Source organism: Ptychodera flava, chromosome 20 (genome assembly GCF_041260155.1).
Source record: "Ptychodera flava strain L36383 chromosome 20, AS_Pfla_20210202, whole genome shotgun sequence".
NCBI classification, from domain to species: domain Eukaryota; kingdom Metazoa; phylum Hemichordata; class Enteropneusta; family Ptychoderidae; genus Ptychodera; species Ptychodera flava.
The window spans coordinates 32,834,548-32,852,298 of record NC_091947.1 but is presented as its reverse complement, the minus strand read 5'-3'; the positions used below and the strand labels follow the sequence as shown (position 1 = coordinate 32,852,298).

The window sequence follows — 17,751 nt, the reverse complement described above, 5'->3', positions numbered from 1 at the left end:
TTGGTCGCAATTACATACTTTCATTTAAAAATATAGAGTGTTATTTGATAGTAGTCTGGTGTTCAGGTCTAAAATGATATCATACGTCAGTCAGGACTCTTTGTAAAGATACTAAGTTGAACTTTGAAAATATTCTTACTAAAAAGAAGAGAGAGAGAGAGAGAGAGAGAGAGAGAGAGAGAGAGAGAGAGAGAGAGAGAGAGAGAGAGAGAGGCGAACGGGGAAGGATGTCTTACAGAGTTTATTCAACAGATGATGGACTTTTGTGACACCGAGGATAATGCTGACTCGTCTGGCATGGTTCACAACTACGAAGCGCCTACCAAACAAAACGTCGGATGTAACTATAAGAGTGTTTGGGAGGTAAGTCTTACATGCATGCTTGCGTTCCAACGTTTTATCAGAAATCACCTGGGAAGAGAGTAATCTATAATATAAAATCTCGTTATCGTTTCGGCGAAGAATCCCTTTAGGCAATTCAATATTAGCTGCATGATATGAATGACCAGACATGTGGAAGTAACACTCTTTTCTGTACGACTTCTTAATGTCATTCATGACACAATGAATTCGTAGTTACTGCAGGTAACTCTACTAATCAAGGATTCATGCTTCATTGAATCGTGCATTACGGCAGGTTCTGAACGACCATGTAGATTTCAGAGATGATACCAATCCACCACGATCAGTAGCATCAACTGTGCCGACTTTCAAGGTTGTCAAACGTCAATGCAAGAGAACTGTTCTTGTCCTTGATATTTCGGGCAGCATGGCAAGTTATGGACGTATCTATAGACTCGAACAGGTGTTATTATTATTATTATTATTATTATTATTATTATTGTACTTGGGCCTCAGCCCAAGTACATTTGTTTTCATTCCGTGGGAAAAAACTCTGTAAGGTATAACCATTTCTGGCTGAGACCAGGGAGGGCAAAATGTCTTGGCTTCATCTTTCTTGGCATAATAAATGGCGTAATGATGCTAACTTAAAAAAGTGCTGCTCTCAGCCAGTCATGAATAAGTGAGATGTGAATATAAATGCTTCTCTATCTGAGTTTTTGCCACAAAATCTTCTGAATATAATCAAAATGTGCATCGAAATGCAACAATTAATGCACCCTCCGTTTCCTAAGCGATGGCACGACCCTTGCTACACCCACTGGACGAGCCAAAGTGGGAGGGGTAATTTCAGTTTGGTCGAACAGGAGGGCTCGAGACCAGAATTTAACATTTAAACTTGAAACATGTTTAATCACTGACAAGATGTGGACTAGTGTTAATCACAGTGAAAGTTTGAAAAGGAAAGGTTTTATATCCCGGACACAATGAAAAACATTACGACTGGAAACTGTACCCCCAGTTGAGAATAGTAATGCCCACAGCGATGGAGAACACTTATCCTTGAGCTGAGAAAACCAGACCATCATTTCAAATAGAGCTGCAGATTCGAGAAGCTCGTTCAAATAGCTAGGTACACCCCATAAAGGGGTGGTTTCGAGTTTTGAGGGCAAATTTCGCCTCCTTCATATAGAAATCGTACGTTTGTTTTTCCAGGAGAACACACCATTTGACACAAAATTTGCATGTAAAGGGGTCGCCAGTAAGTACGTGGTCAAATCTGGCATAAGAAACAATATGAAATGTTGGGTTAAAGCCAGTCCAAAATAAACTGATTTGAACTTTTGTGTTTTGTAATTTATACCACTGCAGTAACATTACCTTTTTTGACAACACCACACAATGTAATACGTTTTGAAACTGAATACTCGACGTATTCTGTGTCTCCTTTGCTAAAATATACGGTATGCCGATTACCATGTAAGGAGATGATGACGTCAAGACAGATTTGTAGTGCGTTTGGTCCTGGATGGTGCACGAAGTTTTGTCGAGGTAGCTTGCGTATTTATTTCCTAAATGGGAGAGATTAGGGTCGATCTAAACGAAGGCCGAAGAATGTTATGATACTCTAAGCGAGCTGAACTCTAACGCGAATGGTTGGATAATTTGGAGGATGTCTAGAACCGGGGTCTAGAATGATCTAGTCTCATTAAGATTATTTGGCGGTCAGTATTGAATTTCAACTGCGTCACAAGTTTGCAAAATGAGTATTCCGTCGAACGGTCAACGAACGATGTTTTAGAAATCTGGAGACATGGCACATCGCATTTTTATTTTAGTATTTTATATTTTACAAAAGATTTAAGAAGCAATGATTTTGTCGAAAATTCTGAAAAAAATATAGGAAGATTTGATCGCGAACACATTTTCACTTGGGGGTCAACTAGCCCTGCGTACGATGCTGTGTGTTCCGCTACAGCTAATCGCCCCGCTCACCACAGCCCTGCAAAGACCCGTACGTAGGGTCGGTGACTTCAAATCCATTTTGGGACTTCACGTAAAAAGCCAAATTACTGCCGAAATTCAGCGTTCTTGGGCCCAAGTCGTATCCCAGCCTACCTCAGCTACTCGATCACTTCCAAAAATGGCAGTCTTTTATTCACTTCTCGTAAATAACCGTCGATGTCGGCAACTCTCTCGCTAGCCCTGCGTACGATGCTGTGTGTTAGCTGTAGCACATAGCATCGTACGCAGGGCTAGGGTCAACCGGATGCGCTATTTTGCGGGTTGCGGGCATGAAAAAATGTGTGTTTTTTGATATCATTTTCGCCCTTCTCACACTTCAGATTAGTTCAACCGCCGATAAAAGCACAATTTTCAAAATCGTTTTCAACGCCGTTTCAAATAATTTATTGTGGTGAACACGATTATAGTCCTAGGAAACTTTTCAAAGTCACGCTGGATCAAATGCTTGAAGGGGGCATACCGGCATGGAGCGACTATCATACTGCAGGTGCAAGTCATACGTTCATGATATTAGGAGATAAATTATTGAGAGCTGCAGAACACAAACTCATCCAAAAATATTCCTATTAGATCGATTCCTGAAAATAAGGCAACGCACCGGCGTGTTTTTCCCACTGAAATTCTCGCGTAAAATGTTAGCAGAATGTCGTTCTCTGAGGTCGCGACCTCGCTTGAACCGAAACGGCAAAGTAAACTAAGTCCTTTGTTGTACGTCTTTTTCTTTTAAAGATTTCATGAAAATACACGGCATTTACAATACACATCACTTCTACGCTTTTTTAAGTCAAATCTTTCCTTATGCATTGCATTTAACTAGGCATTGTTTAATTTTCTGTATGAGTTGCCCTGGAACCGAATTGTGAATGGATGCATTACAAAGAATTTACTTCCTATGGCCTGATACTAGAAATGTAACAATTTTCATTCCGCGATAAGTGGCGACATTTCCGAGGCGCGATTTTTTTTTGTCCGTCTGGTATTACGTATATTTCTCACTCACATCCATGGCAAGAAAGAAAAGTGATTCAGATCCCTAATTATTTGTAATGGCCAGGCAGCTCGGAATAAATAAATTGGTCCTCGGAATCGCCGCTTTTAGTTTAGCAGATTTTGATTTTTATCAGAAACATGACGTATTTTCACCCATTTGGTTTGGTCTGTTATAGCATCTTTAGTCCAAAAAATCAAGTTTACAGCATTGATGTTCTCAACAGCCTTCAAATATACAGTATTACGTTAAAATACACCATATAGTAGTGTTTCATTAATTTAACCATCTTGACCTGATGGTGAAATATGGACTTCGCAGGAAAAGGGATACTGTACGATAGACCTGATCATCATTATTGATAATAGACACATTCTAAAGGTTTATTTCTTATATACTATATGCCATATTACATATATTAGAAATCTAGCCATAATTCTAAAAACCCGCAGCCCGCAACCCGCACTTTAGCAGATACCGGGGTCAACATGGGGTCGCAGCCATGTTGCCTGAAAGCTTATTTCTGTCTGCACTCAAAAATGTCGGATATGAACCTGAAAAATCGATGCAATTTCGTCAAAATTCGGCGAAATTTCAGCCTATAGACAAAATTTCATCTAGGTTGGTAAATTTACTGAAATTTGATCGACAAATAATCCTGAGCTTGAACGTGACAGCTCGCCTTCTCCGGGAAGTCAAGTATCCAGCTGCCCATACACAGTTGCCCATATGGCCAGGTTTATGAGATTGTTTTCAAGCGAGCGAGCCAATAGAGCTAGAGGTCTGATTTTTGGTATATAGGAATAACTTAGCAATACAATTATTTTGACAAAATGTCACGTGACCTCCATGACCTTTGACCTCAAATAGATATATTTGTCCACAACTCAGTAACCACAAGTGCTACACCCTTCATATCTGGTATGATGGGACACCTTATGACACCACATATTGTACCTCATTAATTATGCGCATATCTAATTCTGAGCAAGCCAATAGAGCTGGATGTCCGATTTTTTGTATATAGGGATAACTATAGGGTAGAAATCTAAATATGCCCATCTAAATATTAGACATCTACCATCGAGAACAAAAGAAATTTGCTGTAATTTGAATATTTAAGGAGTTTAAGCAATTTTCACTATAAATAAAGAACCCCTGCCTCAAACTCCACAAAAGTTGCTAGACATATTTTGCCGTTGTCATGCCATTGCTTCGTTTAATTACCAGTTAATCAAATGCCTAATTGACAGGAGGAAATTCAAGACCATATTTGAATAGTAGTATATATTGTCCTCAAAATTACTCTATCACGGCCCAAGTACTCATTGCCTTCAGCAATACTGCCTTGTTATTATTATTATTATTATTATTATTATTATTATTATTATTAGTAGTAGTAGTAGTAGTAGTAGTAGTAGTACTTGTAGTAGTACTTGTAGTAGTAGTAGTTTTTCAAATATCTTTATTTCACACAGGTCCCTACATACTAAAAGACTAGTGTAAAAGGAAATGTTTACATTGCCAGGAACCAAAGGAAATATAAGATACAAATAAAAGAAAATCACTACAAAGTTATGGTCTGCATTGTACAGAAAACGTCATGAATGACAAAAGTAAATGTCAACAAGATCGACATATCTTAAACCTATTGCAAATTAATTTTAAAAGGTGACACAACCTAGCGATGGACGAAAAACAGGGAAGTTTCTTAAATGTGAAAATTGAGTTGACCATCATGAGTGTCACAAAGAATATCATCAAAGGCCCAAATAATATTAAAAGAATGTAAATTTTCATTAAGACGATGATACTCAAATTCAAGTCTCAATGTGGAGAAAATCTTGCTTTTAAATATGCCCTGAAAGATCAACAGGACCCTGGTTCCTAGACACATTTCTTCTTGCTAAATTAATACACAACTTAGCCATTGTAGAAATGTAAACGAACAGAGACATTGCACGTCTATGATAAATACAGAGTTTTTAACAGGAGGATAAATGAAAAGCCATGCAATGTTTGCAGAATTCTTGTAGTAGTAGTGGTAGTAGTAGTTGTAGTAGTAATTGCTTCCGTCGCTGTTTTGCTGCAAATGTTTTTATTATCATTATCGAAATTCACTCACTTAACGCTTATATCTGTTCTGTCGCAAATGTCCTTTTCGACCTGGCTAATAATAGTAATACCTCTTTGTTGTGTTTGAAAGACTGAGCAACTGTGGTTTCAAAAATGTTTTGCAGGCTGTTGTCAACTACATTAACAACGACGTTCAGGACGGTGAATACCTCGGTATGGTAGTTTTCAACAGCACAGCTGCTGTCAAATCCCTATTGGTGGAAATGAACGACGAACAGAGGGAGTCCATGTTGCTACTGGTCCCAGGTCCCGGAGACGTTGACGGGGCGACGAGCATAGGGGCAGGTGAGTGGCGTCTAATTGACATGTGACCAGGATTTCGAATAACTCTACTTTGGTGTGATTTGCCGAAAATATGTATGAATGATCGATAAATTTATGGGAAAGGATTTTCTCCCTAAGGCTATTTAACGTTCACATCTATTATTTGGGTGTTCCGGGCCATTGTCCGATTCGAAAACAGGTTGCAATGATGGGTGTGTTTTCACAAATCATTTAATGTACGCAGATGATATAATGTATTGTTAGTCCTGTTGTCAAGGGAACGCAGAAACTGATAAATACGACCTGTGTTACTATGGTTGGATTCATGACATTGTATTCAACAACAAAAAGACTGTATGTGCACCACGTCTATGCATTGTAAGATTCATAGCATTCCTTTAATGGAGTTAGATTAGCTTAAGTTGCAATGGAAAAAAATCTGGGAATCGTGTTGACCAATCATTTACAAGACGAAGATGACATTAAAAGGTGGTTGGAAAGGCTATTTTTGCACAAATTTTTTTCTCAGAGTTAATGTCAAGTTTCAAGTGTTAGAATCAAGATATTTAGTTCAAATTTCAGGATAAATCTCTTAGTTAATACTTTCTCCAAAGAATATAACAATTGTATATTTGCAGCCATGATTTTGAAATATGACACCAGTAAATATTAAAATTTAATTTTTCATATTTTCTTTACATATTTGAATTTAATAATAATTGGATAGTATTAATATTACCAAATTAGTTATAAATATGTTGACACTATTATTTGTAAGATTTCTACGGCAGGATTTGTAAATGAAATCTGTTTTTATGATTTTACATGGGTTTACATATCCAAAAATTATTAAAAATTCTTTCAAATTTCAAAATATGATTTTTCAAAAAGTACTTCAAATACAGGAAAATTGTGCCGTACATATCTTATCTATAACCTTGTTAATAGGCTGTAAAAATTCCATGTCCATATCTCATTTCAAAGGTTGGATTAAATTGGTATATAATTATGTAGGAAAACTGTTATTCTGTCAAAAATGTTGAAAACAAGCCATATTTGCACCCCTCTTTTGAAGTCACAGAGCAGTCTTTTTGGTAAATCTCACTTTTGACACCTCTTTGACACTCAAAGAATCTAAAAATGCATTTACAATAGCAGTTACTCACTCTGAATGCAAGCACCGCCTTGTCAAACTTTCCTGAAAAACAGCAAATAATGACTTTCCCTTTTTAAACATTTTATTAAAAGCTAGGGGACCTCTACCATAGTTAATACACTAAGGACTCCTCAACTTCTTCTTATTTGGTCAGTTTTTCAGAAGTTTCAACAGGCTGTAACTCTGCAATCCCTTTGTGCCCAAATGTCTAGTTTTTTTTTATTCCACAGAGAATGTTGACTACTTTTATATTTTAATAGTTTTGTTGAAGTTTATAACTGACGCTCTAGCCTTTCCAACCACCTTAAGCGGTAGATTATATTCTTTAATGAGTAAGCTAATATGCTGATGAGAAAGTGTTGTGTTCTAGTTAAAGCTAATTGCTATCAGTTGTGTAGTGCCTACAGGGGTTCATATAAAATAGCTTTATGCTTCATTAAATAATTGTCTTTTTGAACTGTGAAACTTTTGCTTAAAAGAGATGCAAATAAATGAATAAACAAAGAAATTAGACATGAGATCAAGTAGAAAGGATCTATCGTTCTTTCAAAACAAAACAACAAACAAAACTTTCCTCTAAAATGTAATAGACAGAGTCGCATTATAACAAAACGCAAACTGGAATTATTTGTGCAGAAACAAATAATGATATTATGGTTGTTCCAAAAAGGACTTCTCCAAGGTATAGAGGTACTTGAACAAAATGGTCAAAATCCCAACGGCGGAATCTTATTGGTTGTTACTGACGGCGAAGAGAACACATCACCTTTCATTGATGATGTACTTTCCGAGGTATGACACTGAACATACATATTTATAGAACAAGATAGGAACTAATTTGAGATAATTGGATCTTCATTTCAAATTTCTAAAAACTGTTAGGTGCTCAACAGCAGAATGTGGCAATATTACAAATTATTCATAAAAACAAGTGAATGACTTAAAAAGAAAATCAGATGAGCTTACATTTGCATATTAAACAGACATTACTTCACTATTCAATTATCCTACATGTAAATTAGTTCCAATCGTGTTCTAGTGTAGAGAGTAGGTTTATCACTCAGGATTGTTGCTGAACCAGAAAAAATGCTGTGCAGCAATCCGACTTTGTGGTATACAGTGGCCTTTGTAGTCAGCCTAAATGTTTCATGTTTTGGAACTAAAATGCAATCGCCATTACCTGAATTTCACTACTCTATTGCAGCAGATCCTTAAAATTTCAATTAATGTATGTAGCAGTGATCTAAAATCCATCGTTGCGTTTCCAACACAGACTGAAATCCATTATTATTATGGCACTGATTCAGTTGTCATGAAAAAACTGCTGATTTGTCGCCGTTATGCAACCCGTTGGGCACTCCAACTGCCACCATTAATGGTATAGGATACACTCATATACCGTGGTTTACCCTATCGATATTTGACCAAAGAACTTTTAATACATGTTGACGCTTGACGCCTGCGTTTGACTCTATTGCAATATTTTAAACTTTGACCAAGCATTATGAAAAATGTAGAGTTTTGACAGCAGTATTTGGCAGAAATTGTACATTTTTACCGAACACGATTGGAACTAATTCGGGATAATTGGATTTTCATAATTTTCAAAATTTCTCAAAAGTCTTCGGTGCCATATTGCTGAATGTTACAATATCGCAAATTACTCATAAAACAAGGGTGTAATATCACAAGAAAAGCATATGAGATAACTTTCGTAGATCAAATCGACATTACTTCACCTTCCAATTATCCCAAATAAGTTCCAATAGTGTTTGTAGGGGAAGTTTAGAGTTTCGTTTTATACTTTGAAGTACATTTGTACTAAATTTTGAGCAGAGTTCTAGAAATTCTGAAACATTCGTATATTGATTTGTGTTCACACTTCAAATAATCATCTTCCTCTTAGATTCAAGAGAAGTTAATTACCGTTGACACCATAGCTATCGAAAGTGAGGCATCAATTAAGCTGGAAAATCTTTCTTCGACCACTTGCGGAATGTCGTTTTTCTATTCGGAAGGTTCAAACGCCCTTAAGGAAGCATTTTCAACAAGTGCCCAAAGAGACCAAGGTATGTAGTCACCGCATTGTTGTTTATTTCGTTTTTGAGTGGGAAGCTCACTTTGTTGTTTCAGAGAAGTATTGTAAAGTTTGTTTTCCTCAAAGTTCATCACGTTCAAATTAAAATTCGGAGATTTTGAACATTTGCGTTTTCTTACCAATGCAAATAGGTTGACTTATGTCGATGTTAGGCAAGACTGTCTCGTGCGTCCTGAAAACAGTTCATTTTAGGGAACGTTCCTTTGGGAATTCGAAAGCGTATCAACTTCAACAATGTATTGGTTTGAAGTTAGTTTTGCTGTTGGCGTTGATCAAAGACATCATATATAAAAACACCGAGAAGCATCGGGCTCTAAGGAATTTGTAGTATTTTCCGATGTGCTAACTAAAGGCATTTCTCATCGCAGAAATATCCTCGTTACCAATCACTTTGTACAGCAATAGTCTGACAGTATACTCCAGCGACAATTTGGTATTTCACATTGATTCCACTATTGGCGACAAAACCAAGATTGTTGTTGATTACATTGAATACATTGGTTACAACGACACAGCCATAGAACTGACGTTAGAATTGCCAGATGGGAGCTTCATAACGAAAAATAGTCCAGCGTATACACTTGACAGTCTGTTTAAAATAGTGACGATCCAAATACCCGGCCTGGCACAGGTAAAAATAGTAATATAGTACATTTTTCGTAGCTATGCTAAGGCCAAAAATAAAAAAAAGTGTGTTTCTGGTAACCCGACCTATTATATCTAAAAGCCAGACTCTGCAGGATTTGCCTTTTTTTAAAAATCACGCATAATCTTACAATTACAATTACGCATAATCTTACAGTTTTGCTGTTTGATGGGTTGCACACCATTAGAAATAAAGAAGACAAAAGTTCCCGACTGACTAACCCGATTTCCTGAAGACATGTTAATTTTTCTTCATCGACTGCAAGTCGGAAAACTGCGACGTACCGTTTTTTGGGGGTCGCGTGTATAGCGGAGTTCTTAATGATACAGAAATGAGAACAAGTTTTATTTGCATGATGTAAATCTCAGATTAGTGTCGCTTGAACAGTGTGGAGAGAATGAATTAGCGACAGTGCTCGGACAGATTCAAGCCAAAGATGGGAAAGTGGTCCTTCTTGCTCCCGCGATTTACATAAATGTGAACGTTTTTGCAAGATTGTTCATTCAATTTGACAATGAAGTCTCTTATCCAGTGCTCTGTCATTAATTTTGCTATCTTCAAGGTTGGCGAATACAAATTGGTCATAAACAATCCTAGCTCGTACGTACGCGATGTTACGGTTACCGTCCAATCAAGAAGAGTAGAGAGGCGGATCAATATCCAATCATGGCAGTGTCAGAATGGAGTGCGCAGAATGTCTCACCGCCAAAGGCCGCCATCCTGAACGCCGCCGTCACTCGAGGTAAACTCATCTATCATGAATAAAAAGCATACAAAACGAAATGTGAATCTAGAAATATAAAGAAGCACCGTGAACACAATTTTGTGATATCATACTCCATCGTTGCCGAGTAGATCATGGTTTACTTAGACTGGAAAGATCTGTCGCACGAGGCAGGGCTGTACCCTTCAGGTAAAGCCCTACCTTAAGGTGGTTGGAAAGGCTAGAGCGTCAGTTATAAATTTCAACAAAACTATTAAATGTAAAAGTAGTCAACATTCTCTGTGGAATAAAAAAAACTAGACATTTGGGCACAAAGGCATTGCAGAGTTATAGCCTGTTAAAACTTCTGAAAAACTGACCTAATAAGAAGAAGTTGGGGAGTCCTTAGTGTATTAACTATGGTAGAGGTCCCCTAGCTGTTAATAAAATGTTTGAAAAGGGAAAGTCATTTTTTGCTGTTTTTCAGGAAAGTTTGACAAGGTGGTGCTGGCATTCAGAGTGAGTGACTGCTATTGTAAATGCATTTTAGATTCTTTGAGTGTCAAAGAGGTGTCAAAAGTGAGATTAATAAAAAAAAACTGCTCTATGACTTCAAAAGAGGGGTGCAAATATGGCTTGTTTTCAACATTTTTGACAGAATAACAGTTTTCCTACATAATTGTATGAGATATGGCCATGGAATTTTTACAGCCTATTAACAAGGTTACAGATAAAATTTGTACGGCACAATTTTCCTGTATTTGAAGTATTTTTTGAAAAATCACATTTTGAAATTTGAAAGAATTTTTAATAATGTTTTGATATATAAACCCATGTAAAATCATGAAAACAAATTTTATTTACAAATCCTGCCGTACAAATCTTACAATAAATAGTGTCAACATATTTATAACTAATTTGGTAATATTAATACTATCCAATTATTATTAAATTCAAATATGTAAAAAAAATATGAAAAATTAAATTTTAATATTTACTGGTGTCATATTTCAAAATCATGGCTGCAAATATACAATTTTTATAGTCTTTGGAGAAAATATCAACTAAGGGAGTTATCCTGAAAATTTGAACTAAATATCTTGATTCTAACACTTGAAACTTGACATTAACTCTGAGAAAAGAATTGGTGCAAAAATAGCCTTTCCAACCACCTTAACGGAGCGACGGACCTTACAATCTATGGTTTACTCTGATGTGTACTATAGAAGTTCTGCAATCAAAGCAAAGACTGTAGTCGGTTTTGGTAGTGTGAACACATTGTCATTTGAATTGTGAGATATGATAATTTATTAGCTAAACGAATGTCTGAATATTACCATTTCTATAATGAAACGTGTCAGTGGCACCAAAAACGGACACAGTCGGACACCGATGAGCACATGTTTACGACTGAAGAGTGCGTCAAATTTACTATCATTTAGGTTTTACTCCTGTTATCGGCGCCATGGTTGTAGCGACTATAGAAAGACCAGCAGGTGGTCCTTTGACGTATACACTTCGCGATAACGGAGCAGGTGCAGATGTAACCCAGGAAGATGGGATTTATTCCATGTACTTCACGGACTTCAACGGAACTGGAAGATACAGCGCAAAGGTGGGTATGAAATACGATGTTTACCCCAGAGAGCTCGACACAGTAGTCATGAAGGGCTATCGATACCGATACAAGAAGCTTGTCAAGTCGGACGTCAGGCCGGCGCGTACGCGTGCAGATTTTGTCTTGATGCATATAATTCTGCTGTACACCGAAAAGTAGATAGCTTCATCGCTCTCTTATTAAGATATATTCTGTGTCACAGTGGCAGGACCTAGCCATGGCTCCGTATTAAATTAACTCATGCAAGTTGTACATATCGCTCGTCAATATCGGCGTCTCTGTTTACCGTTTGTTGAATTATGACAGTATCTCGGATTATATTTCGTTGTCAGCGCCTTTGTTTGCACGCTAAATACCAACATTAGGATCTGGGACTATAATGTTGTCATGTGTGCGAATGCGGATATGTGCCCAAGCTTTTGTTTGCTTGTGTTTCGTGCATTGTGTAGGTCGAAGTGGAAAACGACGGGGAATCAACCGTGGTGAGTCCAAGCAAGGTAACTGGGTTCGGATCACCGATTGACCCAAACGTTGACAGCGGTGACGAAGACGATACGGCACCGGAAGATGTCTCAACAGGGTCTTTCCAAAGAATAGCGACCGGGGGAAGCCTTACCTGTGATAGCACTGAATGCACATGTAAAACTCTCTTTGACACATTTTAAAGTAGTATATACTTAGTCTATTAGATGAAATGTATCGTAGCAAAGTACATAAAATACGATATCGAAAAGCTTATTGGCTGATAAATGTGCCACATGATGTCATAAGACAGAAGATGTGACCATCAGCAGATATCGAACTTTTTGTGTAAAATAAAAGAAATGTAAATTGCATGGTGAATGGCTCAATGGTGTTCATCGTCGACCTCGCGACGAATCAGAGATAGGTAAAAACATTGCGCCTGGGACGAGAACTTGCTAGGTAGATACCAAAAGAGGTGATTCTTGATGAGGTATATAGCCTACAGTGGTTCGGATTATTCATCGCGATGATGTATTAGATTGGTAGTACAAGTATGACTTTTATGATGTTACAGATGCTGCGTATAGAGACTTCTACCCGCCAGCAAGAATTGACGATTTGAGTGTTCGCAGGAAGAATTCCGACAAAGGTCAGGTGACTTTTCAGTTTACAGCACCAGGTGATGATCTGGATCAAGGAAATGGTAAGTTGAATAGATACACTCTGACGTAGAGACGAGTCCTTACCAATAAGATATGGCAACTTTTCGGCATTTGTGTGGATGAACTAATCGCATTACTGTTCAGGTACCGGCCGCAGTGACGGTGCCGAAAATACCCTTTACACCTTTGTTCTGAGCTTATCGATTGCAATCCCGAGTACTCCTTCAGCAAAGGGAATAGACAGAGAATAGCTCAGGAATGCGGAATTAATTCTTTGTAGTGGGCAATGCCATTTTAACGAAGTCACGATCTCAATATGAACACCTTTATCAACGTATCTACCGATATTACTTCAATGAACACCTATGTCAGTCACTTAATGCAAGATGTTTTTCTCTGCACTATTAATTAAAGCTACCAGTTACGAATTCAGGGTACACCAGGACTTTAAAACGATGCTGCGCGAGTTTAATAAGACCAACCTGGTGGATCGCGAGATGGTCATTGAAGGTGATCTTTTGGCGCCAAAACCGGCTGGTCAGACTGAAGAATTTACCATCGAGATAAAGGCAAACACAGGTGAGAAGTGATCGACTTCATCTGTATGCGGTCAAACTGTAATCTATAGTAAAAATAGGTGGAGGAAAATATTCGCATACATTGTATGAAGTGATAAGCAGAGCTTCAATTCTCCGTACGAGAATATTTTTATAACAGTCAATTTACAGAAATCTAAGGTTATGATATCTCCATGGAAGTATTGAATTTTTTAGCATTTTCATGTTCTTCATTGTTTTTCGCGCAAATGCTATTTTCGTCCTTGCAGTTTGTCCCGATTCCGTGTTGTTTTCACTACTATCACTCTAATAATCGGTATACAGCTGTCTGCCTAGTTGTCTGTATGCCTGAGTGTCTCTCTGACCATTTAAGGCGATACCGAAGGATTCAAAGCGCGCGTTGGTTGCTATCGCTGGCAACGTTCCAAACGCGCACTTTTGCACGTGCAAAATCTTACCTCTCCGTTGTTTTCTATGGATTTTCGACTCCTTGTATTTTGAAAATGCTCAAAAGCTTTCAACTCTCTCAATTGTAAGCCAGTTTAGCTGAGTTTTGGTAGGATTATTGAAGTCATAGTTGAGAATATAGATAAGCATGCGTTTCTAAAAATTCCAGACAGTTTATGAGATATCGCCGTAAAACCCTTCAAATTTCACGAAATGACACAGTAGATATTTTTCTGTTCAAAAATCGTTTTTACCTGAACAGATAACCTAATCCATGCTAGGGGCTCTAAACAGTTATCTCATGTGTTACATTCGGAAATTTTGGAAAAGTTGGTGCAAATTTGTAGGAGCTGAAACGTTTTAAAATAGAGCTGTGAAAATTTGTATATGTGTGACGTCACTGATCATTCGCGCGACAAACCTGCGTCTTTTGGAATAGTATGGTTCTGTAAATATTTATGATGCAAATAAAACCATGAAAACTTTGCATTTTGATTAATTTTGGAAATTACCCTTAGCAACCGTTGCTTAGTAATTTGAATCCTTCGGTATCGCCTCTAAATCCCTTTTGCGCGCCATTGACAGCTGTGTGTGACAAATTCACGTGTCTGCTTTCTCACCAGATTCGACTGTATACGTGTTTTCTTTGGTTGCCAACGACGACTATGGTAACACTTCACCGCAATCGAACATCGTGACGGTGTCTCTCGATCCCAAATCCGGCATACGTATGCCTGTCGTCGCAATTGTGATCATCGTCCTTGTCGCCTTCGTCATAATTGCAGTGTCTGCTCTGATCATTTGTGTTAAATGCAAAACTAAATCAAAGGTAACAGCGGGAAATGTCGTACCCTAATGGGACTGGTCCACTCTGATATAGAACTGTGAATCCTTTCTATGGTTACCATTCTAGACACGTGTGTGCTTGATTGTTTATTTGTCAATACTCAAGGCCCAAGTATATTTTCTGACAATTGTCGGTCGGAGGAATCGACTTCGTACAAATGCATTGGACTGTAAATGTAATTCATCTAATAGTATGTAATGTTTTTGTGACGAACGGACGGTACTCCTTCCGATAATATTCATACCATATCATTTACACTACTAATGTTTACTGGTTACGAATACAATTATTTTTACATTTTAATTTACATTATAAGTATGGAGAATCTATCGTAATATTTAGTTGTATGATTTGGTGTAGTTGTATCTTGAAAGGGGCCTAAACGCTCTTTTTTCGACGCCATTTTGATTGACTGATATTAAAAGTTGTGTTGTTTGACTACTTGAAACATGCTGAAGTAGGCCTACTGGTCTCTCAGTTAAACATTTTGATATCTCTACCGTAAATTCAAGTTCAGTGTACAGGTTTCACCATGCTCGATTGAAGACTGTTATAAATTTGAGTGTAGACATCATGAAAGTTTTTGGTATGAAATCTTATTCGACGGTGCCTTTTCATACAGATGAGAATAACATGTTTCACTTACATTGTGGTAGTGTTTGTCACAAGAATAGCTCATTTTGTCCAGAGGTCACGAACCATTTCGTTGCATTCAGTTAATAGAGTAATTTTTGACATTTTTGAAGTTATGCCTCAACATTTTTACACTGAGTGACAGTCATAAAAGGTAAAAAGAGCGTCACTGCCCCTTTAAGCTTCGCAATTACCTTCAGAGTTACCGCACATCTTTATTTTGCTCTATATTTGATATAAATGACAAAAATGACGATTGGAAGTATAGAAATATTCCATGACACAATAGTCCAATTGATTTATTGTTTTTAATGATACCAGCAATTGTCTGAAGGTATTGGCGCTACACGCAATTTTATTTCGCTTTACTTAAATGCCATTATGTAAAATTGTAAAACTTGTACTATTTTACTTAAAGTTGACTGCTTGATGTTTCAAGTCGACACCGTTTTACTTTACTACAGCAAACTTTAATGTTACATTTTAATGGTATTTTGAAATGAGAAGTAAGTGACATTTGCCCGGTATTAATACTGTGACGGCCGTTGATGACTTCATCGTTTTGGACGTGTCATAAAGTTACCATGTTTTTATATTCCATATTATATTCCATATATATTCCATATTTATATTCCACATTTTTATACCATATATTCTGCCCTATATTTTGACAAAATGACGATTGGATGTATACTTATATTCTATGATATAATAGTGCAATTGATTCATTGTAAGTTTCAATGGTGTTAAGGTATTGGTTGAACACGCAATTTTATTTCACTATGTGCTGTAATTGTATTATGTAAAATTGAAAAAAATTGTACATTACAGAATATGACTTCTTGATTTTTCAAGTCAAGAACACCATGATACTTATTAAAGCAAACGTCGACTTCAATGTTACATTTTAATGGTATTTTGAAATGAGAAGTTAGCTAGGGACCGATATTAGTAATGTGACGGATGTACGTGACGCCACCGTTCCTGACGTGTTATAAACCTAGTTTTTATTATATTTCGGACATACACAGAAAAAGTAAGAAACTTTAAGCGGCCACGTCTATGGTGCAATGGCACCATAAACCTAGCGTATTGGTACTTCATGGCGTATTAGTACTTCATAACTCAGTACTTCTGACGATGTTCATTGTGATGAATTATTTACCAAGAAGCTTACATATACGGACTTTTTACATTTTTACATGCATATCAGTAGGAGATTTCTGCTAACATTCCTGTACTACATGTATTTGTTGATGTACTTTTCCTTTTTACGATTTCTCCAATGTATACCTGGCTTTATTTGATAATAATGTCGATGAGCCATCAAATCATGCTGTCAGTGTCCTATGTCCTTGTCCGCTGAATGTAGATACGTGAGGAAATGAACGTACGCTCATACTGAAAATTAGTCCGTGACACATATGCTTACAACCAATCATAGCCTTTCCCCAAGTCAGTGGGCTTATCAATATGATAGCACCATAAATTGAAGGAGTAGACTTCAACAGACTGACATTACGGTCCTTACGTCTACCAGTGATCTGATTCCACTCGTCTCAGAGTCGAACAGTCAATTCTTATCAAGCAAGGCACAGCTGGCATCAATGTTCATTTCAATGTCATTGATTTATCAGTACCATGATTGGTTGCATCTTTGTTTTTGTTACTATTACGTTTTCATGTCTTCATGTAGTGTTCTTTTCTGTCTCAGTACTGACGAAGGGTTGTAGCCGAACGTGTGTTTTTTTGAATTCCTCCTCGTGACAAGTGTTTAATTCCCTGCTGGTCGGTTTGTGGTTAATTTTATTCTATACTTGCTGCAGTTTATCCCTTCTTGTGAGGTGTTTTATATCGACTTCAAAAGGCTGTCGCGTTGATTGTTAGGTGATCGCGAAGCCCACAGGTAAACCATGGTGTGGCCGAACAAAGTAATAGACAAATGGCAAGCGACTAGTGGACTCTTCTGAATCAGCCCGTATGATGGTCAAGAAACGCTTCGTTGTAAAAACTAGTCTAGTCGGAAGTAGGGTTCCCATGCACCCCATGGATGTATTTTTTTAACCTACATTTTTGTAATCCTTAGGGTCTATATTTAATGAATTTTGATGTTCCCAAAATCAAATCGTGTCCCATGGGGTTCATTTGGCGCCATCTTGCCGCC

General features: G+C 37.4%; 2 protein-coding genes across 2 annotated transcripts; both read left to right on the top strand.

Annotated features, from left to right (window-relative positions):
• Window positions 1-201: 201 nt before the first annotated feature.
• LOC139119578 (calcium-activated chloride channel regulator 1-like) lies at window positions 202-9,658 on the top strand. Its single transcript, XM_070683422.1, has 6 exons — window positions 202-363; window positions 638-805; window positions 5,596-5,776; window positions 7,582-7,703; window positions 8,818-8,980; window positions 9,378-9,658. Exons 1-6 carry the CDS (start codon window positions 253-255, stop codon window positions 9,656-9,658), a joined length of 1,026 nt encoding a protein of 341 aa, XP_070539523.1. The 5' UTR covers window positions 202-252.
• A 658-nt stretch (window positions 9,659-10,316) lies between these two features.
• LOC139119656 (calcium-activated chloride channel regulator 2-like) lies at window positions 10,317-15,060 on the top strand. The gene is made up of 6 exons (XM_070683484.1): window positions 10,317-10,397; window positions 11,801-11,973; window positions 12,426-12,615; window positions 13,016-13,144; window positions 13,518-13,682; window positions 14,731-15,060. The coding sequence occupies exons 1-6, from the start codon at window positions 10,322-10,324 to the stop codon at window positions 14,961-14,963; spliced, it is 966 nt and encodes a 321-aa protein (XP_070539585.1). The 5' UTR covers window positions 10,317-10,321; the 3' UTR covers window positions 14,964-15,060.
• The last annotated feature ends 2,691 nt before the right edge of the window (window positions 15,061-17,751 follow it).

Coding starts and splice junctions, on each gene's coding strand:
- LOC139119578 (XM_070683422.1), top strand. CDS start 253: ATGATGGACTTTTGTGACACCGAGGATAATGCTGACTCGTCTGGCATG. Junction 364..637: donor ACTATAAGAGTGTTTGGGAG/GTAAGTCTTACA, acceptor GCATTACGGCAG/GTTCTGAACGACCATGTAGA. Junction 7,704..8,817: donor TTGATGATGTACTTTCCGAG/GTATGACACTGA, acceptor TCTTCCTCTTAG/ATTCAAGAGAAGTTAATTAC.
- LOC139119656 (XM_070683484.1), top strand. CDS start 10,322: ATGGCAGTGTCAGAATGGAGTGCGCAGAATGTCTCACCGCCAAAGGCC. Junction 11,974..12,425: donor CTGGAAGATACAGCGCAAAG/GTGGGTATGAAA, acceptor TGCATTGTGTAG/GTCGAAGTGGAAAACGACGG. Junction 13,683..14,730: donor CGAGATAAAGGCAAACACAG/GTGAGAAGTGAT, acceptor CTTTCTCACCAG/ATTCGACTGTATACGTGTTT.